General features: G+C 41.4%; 1 protein-coding gene across 1 annotated transcript in view; it reads right to left on the bottom strand.

Moving 5' to 3' along the window:
• LOC118422130 (hemicentin-2-like) overlaps positions 1 to 4,047 on the bottom strand; it is a 16,752-nt gene extending 12,705 nt beyond the window's left edge. Inside the window, exon 1 of the mRNA XM_035829646.1 lies at positions 3,747 to 4,047. Coding sequence (XP_035685539.1) covers positions 3,747 to 3,810 — 64 coding nt within the window. The 5' untranslated portion in view covers positions 3,811 to 4,047. The remainder of the gene's footprint in view (positions 1 to 3,746) is intronic.
• Between the last annotated feature and the right edge of the window lie 3,706 nt (positions 4,048 to 7,753).

Below are 7,753 nucleotides of genomic sequence, written 5' to 3'. Positions count from 1 at the left end.
TAACATTTTTTGCGCATCAATCGGCCAATATCTAAAAAAAAGAGAAACCCTTCCTATCGACCTTAATTTGCTAAGACCGTAACTGAAAACACAAATCTTATTTTCATAGGCCAAAAGATAAAGTCACCCCAAGTCCGCGATTAAATGCTGTAGTGTTGAATACATAATGGGTTTGACGCTCCGAGGGTGTTTGTATGGGCAACTTTATCTTAAGACTCCCTTCTAGCATGTACTTTCTATGTAATAATACACCTTAGAGCTTTTATGGCTAACCAGTCCCACTCAAGATACTGCATGCCGTGTGTGAAGAGGCTCCCCATGGCTTTACCTACACCATTAAACCTTCCCAGAATCCCTCTTAACTACCGGAAATGGGCCATAACACGCTGGCCCGGATACTTCACAGCACCCACCGATCCACGTGCTTTACTGTGATTTCCCCTGCACACACTTACTGGATTCCACTGTCCAGGCCTGGCATATGTCATACTTCATGTTTGAAACGCGTAGTGTTTTAAAGAGAGTTATCAAAGGAAACAGAGCTCAGTGTGTGAATCCTGGCTTGTAAATTATTTGCGCTAGATAAAGAGAAATATGATCCCTCCCCGCATGTGCGGTGTTAGTGTAAGTGCCTGGTTCGAGCCAAACTGAGCCGGTGATACATCGAAACTCGTTAGAGAGACCTTTTAGCTGGTTCCAAACGTTACATTAGTGACGGTACGTCCATCTGTTTTGAATTAGACTCATACTTCCCAACTGTGTCGCCTTTTCATGCCCGTGGTTGTGACATGTTGTTGAGTGGTGCGTGATCTTTAGTAGTCGTGACTGGTGTTTCATCACCCCAGCCTTACCCGTCCATTTTACCTTACACAGTGTATGTCAAAACGTGGGAAGTAATCCGGTAATTTGTTTTTCTTTCCCGAAAAGTCTAATGTCTCTAAGCCATCTCTATCTCACACAAAAAGCGTGTAGCTCTGGTAAAACCTTTCATGTGAGTATTCTCCACCTTTAATGTCCCCTATCACAGCAAAGCACGACATTTATAATACAAACGTGGTTAGCTTGCCAACGGTGTTAACACGGTGATATACTCACATGCATGGCAGAAAGATTACCTATAGCCCTCGTATATGGTTTACAGATGTAAAACACGCAGTTTAAGTTTGACAAAAGTGCCAATGTGTGGAGGTTGAAGAAACCGTTATGAAATGGCACCGATATGCGAGTAGGCAATTTGAATAAAACTGCTATCTCATACGTTTTCAAACACCAACAGACACGAAGGAAGGGCCATGTTTGCAGATGGAGTCCGTGCCCTTCACGCTGTCATAGCGCCATTAGGACGCCCCACCTGTGGCTGTGTGGGTGAAATGCCGGGGACGGTATGGCGGGTCTAATGCACGGACCTGCACAGGGTCGATACGTCACATGCAGGGACAGTGCTTTCGGGCTTGATGACACGCATAGTGCTGAAGGTGGTATCTCACTGCACTTGGGGCACCGGTGCGGCACTGCGGGGGTCGTTCAATTGCAATTCGGCACTGTTGAGTTATTTTTGCTATTTTCTTTATAATTGAGGTATTACGTAATACGTCCTAGTATGACTTAGAAGACAACAAAATGCACAAAATGTAATAAAATTCGTTCTTTGCCTCTTTGTTGAGTAATCTTTCGAACCCCGCAGTGTCGCATCAGTGGCCCAAGTGGAGTGGGATACCACATGGCAGAGAAACAAAAAAATAAAACATGTAAACTGGAAACCGCTGTTGGATGGACCCACATATGCAAAGCTCCGGATCTTTTCTGCTCGTTTTCTTAAATGTTATATTTCCGAATTCTATCCACGAAAATTGGCAATTTGCCCTGAAATCAGAAACACCGAGAAGAAAATGCCGTATGATAGAAATTTGTAACACGTGGAAATGATTACTAACTCGAGAACTTTGTTTTGCGTTATTGCATTGCCAATTGCACCCAGTGAAATGGATCAATCCGCTTTATTCTAACTATAAGCCTAAAGGCGATTACAGAAATTCACTGTAATGATACAATTGTTTAATAAGTATTATGCAGAAGATGGGTAACGTTAATAAGCAGATTTGACAACTTTAGAATTTCATATCAGTGCAGCATACGTCATAATATCATACCCAGACTAATGTTCTAATCTAGGAGTATTAGAAACTGGTGGAATATAAATCCTTGGCGCCATCTAATAGCTTGTGCGTCGCGCCACTGTAACTTTGACAAGTGCTGTCTTTTCTTGTACGTATACAGAAGTCCACGTAGTTTGGTGTTAAGATTCGTGCTGAGACAGAGACGTAGGTATTGGTGAAATAGACATAAAGATAACGTAAATCCACAATACGTGTAGAAACCCACATAGGGCAGGTATTTCAACCCTGAAGAGATGAAGATGCTAACTTTTTTGGACACGCTGTCATTTCAAATAAATTCCTCCGGAATATTTTGTTGGCAGGCGTTTCATCTTGCCGGCTGTAATTTTCTATCTCCTGAGCCTGCTGCCAAAAAAACAGGACGTTTCATAATTACTGACTTTAGTAACGGAGACGCCGACAGGAGAAAAATCGATCATCTTTCATTCGATGACGAGATATATGGCTCAGGTGCCCCGGTAGCATGTCTTCCACACAGCTAATTTCCTAGTTCCGAAATGATGTAAAATTAGATACGCCATCTGTCTCGTACGGGCTGACACCGCCATTTCTTACAGGGAGAATTAACGAGGAAAGGGCCGCGCTAATCAACTGTGACGCAAGCTAGCCAATCAGATCCATGTACACCACAGGAAGAGACAAGTCAAGATAAGGACCTTCCATCAGAACCCCTGTATCTTCTGAAACCTACATATCAGACACCCTATCATCTTGAGACCTAGAATTCAGACACGTAACTCCTGAGATTACAACTCATACCTTATTGACATCACTGTCACTTGCATAGAAATATAGGTCACGGGAATTCCACTTACACAATTAGAACTGTCGCATACAAAATTTAAAGTTAGAGTTGTACAAAAAGAAAAGTTTTGCAACATATCAAGAACTGTTTAGTTATGAGGGTAGTCATGAAATGTGAACCTTTACATTTAACTGTATTTGGATTAATTGTAATACATTATTAAACGTGAACGTGATGCATTTCAATTCAGTATCATTTTACAATCCAATCCAATCGCAATATATTGTCATAAGTTCTTAAAAAAGGTATAATATTACATACTTGAAAGAATAACGTGCAACGAATCGTTTAACACGCTATCTCATTTCTTTCTTATTTGATTTCCACTGTGTATCAGATAACAAGTGTATACGATTATAGAAGACAATAAAGCTACGTAAAACATATGTGACGCATATTGAAACTAGATGCAATGTTTTTCTTGTTAATAGTCATTGATACTGTGATAACTGAACAGTATTATATGTTATGTTTGCATATGAAATAGCATTGCGAACATAATGGAAAATACTGGTGTTACGATCAAACTGCCCTTTCATCTATGTTTTATCTCCAAAGTTCCTTACCGTTAAATTAACAGCTCAACATATCAACATCAATGGACAGTATAACTCATCATTCTTCGCTCTTAAAGCTTCAGCATATTCATCTTTGATACTCTACGAGTACTCTACGGGTACTTCCGCACCCGAACGTTTGTGTCAGTAAACGACTAAACTAGAACTGTAATGTTGAATAAAAATGAGTCTGAAGAGTTGCCTTACCTTGTTGAAGAACACTTGTCCACAGCAGGAGAATCCAAGGTATTGCTCTGGCTAAGGCATCCATGTTGCCGCTTGAATGTCTGGTAGCACAGAGGTCTCCTCCTCACTTAGCGATAGCGCTCCTCGATTTGGAGTTTACCTGTGGACTATTCCATTTGATAGGTGCGGGGTGGGTTTAATCCCAGTTAGTTAATCCCAGACGTAGATACATGTGATAAGATTGGACGGGTAATTTTCCGTAACAAGTGGCAGCAAACTCGAAATTCTGGCGACAAGATGTTGCATTGAAGGACCCTTACTTCATGTCGCTGTGCGATGTTGCCCTGTCCTTGGTGCTGATCATGCCGGCGTGGTTATTACTAAGTGCCGCCCAGCATGGATGTGTCCTGCGGGTATACCAGGGCCCGTTCGGTCAGACGGAAAACAGCGCCGTCTCCGTACATTAGGTCCTGTCTAACAAGCACGTCAGCAGGATTATACGGCCCTACGGCACGACTCTTCTGCACCCACTCTTTCATCCTCCGGCAGCGGTCTCCAATTTCCTTCCAATCTACACTCCCTTGTAAGATTTTGGCTTTCAAATTTCGACAGCGAGTTCGCTTAAAACGTCAGAGTCCCTAAGGTAACACTGTAAAAGAGGACATGTTTGCAGGAATTTTTTTGCTTGATAATGGAATATTCACTATGGTTTTAAGTTAGCGGTTGGAACTGCAAATCAGTCCTTTACCATAAAAGGGAAATATTTTCAGTGGTTTAAAGTTCGAGGGGAAGAGGACAACGAAAAAAAAAAAACACGAACATAAAATCACTACAAACCAAACATTTCCACAAATACGGTATTCGATATTTCTACGCTTGTGTATAATATGAATATTCAGCTTTAAAGATATAAGAGCCAAGAATATAGAACCTTCTTGATGCCGGAGGTGTTGTTTTGCAGTAGAAAGGTCCTTGGCTGAAATTCTAAACCACCATTCATGCATATGGGTTTCTACTTGTAATAGCCCCTTGAGTCGTGATCAACGGCCTACGGAGCCACATAAGTCTTGAGAACAGCTACCGACGTCTCACATAAAAGGCTAGGGTAACGGTTTAGTGGGAAGAGATATCAGGAAGCTTGAACATGAATTTGGGCACATCGTTTCACAGGTTCTTGTAAAAAGTGATACCTTTAGTAGCGTAAGGCTTTCAGTGTGATATATCCTTCCTGGATTGTGTCCATGGGTGCTATAGTGGTCCTGGTCACCTCTGGTATATTTCATTTAGCTTACACACTGATGTCCCTATCTTGGTGCCAAATCTTTCGTGACTGCAAAGTCTAAGGTGAAAAAGTAGGGTGTTAGGCGAGCCAGAGGAGATAACCGAAACGTACGAGCCCTTTTCATAATAGATATAGAGCAGAATAAAGAATCAACAAACGTTTTAGGTGAACCATGGCAAGGCCGGAACACATAAACGGCAAAGTGTTGAAGCTACCTATACGTTATCGCATCGTGACACAAGAGTGGGATAAGCAAACAAATAGGGGCATTTCAGGCGGCTTAACCCTCTACTGAGGCTGACGAGTAGCATTTCCTGGGCGTATAAAAGAGGGCCTACATCGCGCCATGTGCTGGATAGATAAGGTAGTATGTAGTGCGCACCAAAAATAATTTCGTTTACAACTTGGTCGTTTACATTCAAAGCTAAAGCAAACATCAGAGTACAAGATAAATAGGCGGCCGATCACAAATCAAGAGACGCGCTCGAATTCAAATCACCCAGTGATAACTAGAGATTTATATATCTGAAACCAGACGACGAATTAGAATTAAATCAGTGAAGTTTTACCTTGCTTTCTTGTGCCTATAATGGAAGGCATTTTAATCAAGATGATATGCCTCAGAAATATAAATATGTCTGCTTAGTGAATGTCTTGGTGAAATACAAAAACATCAATTCATTCGATACGTTTCGTTCAATTTGTTTAATACCTAAGCCAGATTTATCAAGAGCGAATGATATTTTACTGTTAAACGAAACATCCCTTGTGCATAATTGACACAGCAGGGCACAGCACTTGGAGTGAATAGGCGGCTGCAGGTGATATTTTACGGCTGATGTACGCACACGTATTTCCTCGGGGCCGCGATTACAGGGTGGGCAGGGGGTAATCTGGCGGAATTTGTTGCCGTAGATCTCTCGAGGCGCTCGGCTCAGATGTTGTCCCGACATGAAAGAGTGTTAATAATCATCCGTGATTAACGCCAAGTGTCGCGTGAATTGTGATTTACGCCCAGCGCCAGCTGTTATTTCCAGTGTTACTCCAGCTTTGGTGTCTTTAGTTTTCTTCCCACTGGCATTCTGCCGAGACTCTTTGATGTATTTATTGCTGTGGGAATATGAGTTGGGCTTAAAGCGTGATGTTTCGGTTCTCAGTGGGGTGCACAGACTAGAGCAATAAAAGATTCATGGAATAGAAAATTAAATACCATCTTAATGCCTAATGAGATTTACCTTCTGAATTCCCTAATCCTTGCTCGGCTGTCTTAACTCACTGTATCGCTAATCTAGCATGCAATCGCCTGGGCTATTTCATCAGGAGTACCTTGTATGGAAATGTAAATCCCTTCACCGGCAGTAATAAGTGACTGACCTTCGACAAAACCCTGTTCTGTTTTGAATACAGAATCAAATGCAAAGTCACAAAACAGTTTGCTTTGGATTGTAATATAGAATATGAACGTAAGTTTAAACATCTAAGAGATGTGGAAAATTGCCCAATTTTGGCTTCAAAGCGAAAGAATACCAAAGAATATGGCAAAGTTCCCACTATCTAAACGTTAGGTTTACTCTATGTAAAGATTGCACCAGTAGAACAGATTGTAGTTAGGTTCGGTGTAGCGGTAAATGACGAATAAGCCTCCACCGGTGATTATTTGTGAGACATGGACGTGGGCTATTCTCTCAGGACGATAAGTCTCAAGGAGTGATAGATTCTCAAGGAGTGCAATTAATTCCTGGCTGTAATGGTGGCCATTTGTTAACACCCTTCAGTCGTTCATTCCACTAAGGCATTGTCAGATAATAGCTGTGGACGTATATGAAACCTCACGTATATATGCTTTACAAATGCAAATTATGAAACATTGGGACGATGCCAGGGTCAAGAATGAACTCTCAATTTCACAAAATATGTTGAACGTAATATAGCTGCAGTTTCCATGAGATTAGAGATCGCGTGTACAAACAGAAACCTTAGATTGCAGTTATTACTTTGTGGTAATGCTAACAGTGTAATCACATGATATTGGATTGAACAGATTTTGAGCGATAAATTTGCAGAAAACGTCAGGGTATGTACTGATGTACATGTAAGACATATTATACTTTCTCGGTGCATATCTCACAGGCGCAGGCTGTGGACAATACAGTCTAAATTAGACCTCGTAAATCAACGAGAAAACAATTCTACATCATGATTGTACATTGCCCTCTATTGGGCATGCAATCATTCATCAGATATTGTCTAAAGCGCTGTGCTCTATGGAGGACAGTGACATTGTGCCTCACCCTTTTGTACTGTTCTAATCTATGTTATCAAAAAAATCAAAATGTAAGCTTATAAGCTGACAACAAAGATGTGCCCTCTGATGGTCTTTGATAGTCTGTCTACGCCTACATTTAAACCACTTAAGCTAGACCAAGAATTCTTTGGTACTTTTTGCAACCGTGACGTCAATTGCTTCTTCCATATGAGAACCCATCCTTCCGCGCCCATAGAAGGCAGTGGCATTCTAACTCATCCCTTTGTACTGTTCTAATGTATGCTTACAATCAAATCCAAGATGTAAGTTTATATGCTGACAACAAAGGTACGCCCTCTTATGGCCTGGGTGTTCTGTCTTATCATCTACACCTACATTTAAACCATTTATATAAGCTAGACCTAGTCTGCTTTTGCTACTTTTGAAACTGTGACCTCAATTGCTCCGTCCACATGAGGACCCGTCATTCCCATGAGGCAG

This window comes from Branchiostoma floridae, chromosome 9 (genome assembly GCF_000003815.2).
Source record: "Branchiostoma floridae strain S238N-H82 chromosome 9, Bfl_VNyyK, whole genome shotgun sequence".
Classification (NCBI taxonomy): Eukaryota; Metazoa; Chordata; class Leptocardii; order Amphioxiformes; family Branchiostomatidae; genus Branchiostoma; species Branchiostoma floridae.
The sequence above is the reverse complement of the archived record's forward strand: the minus strand, read 5'-3'. Positions and strand labels throughout refer to the sequence as shown.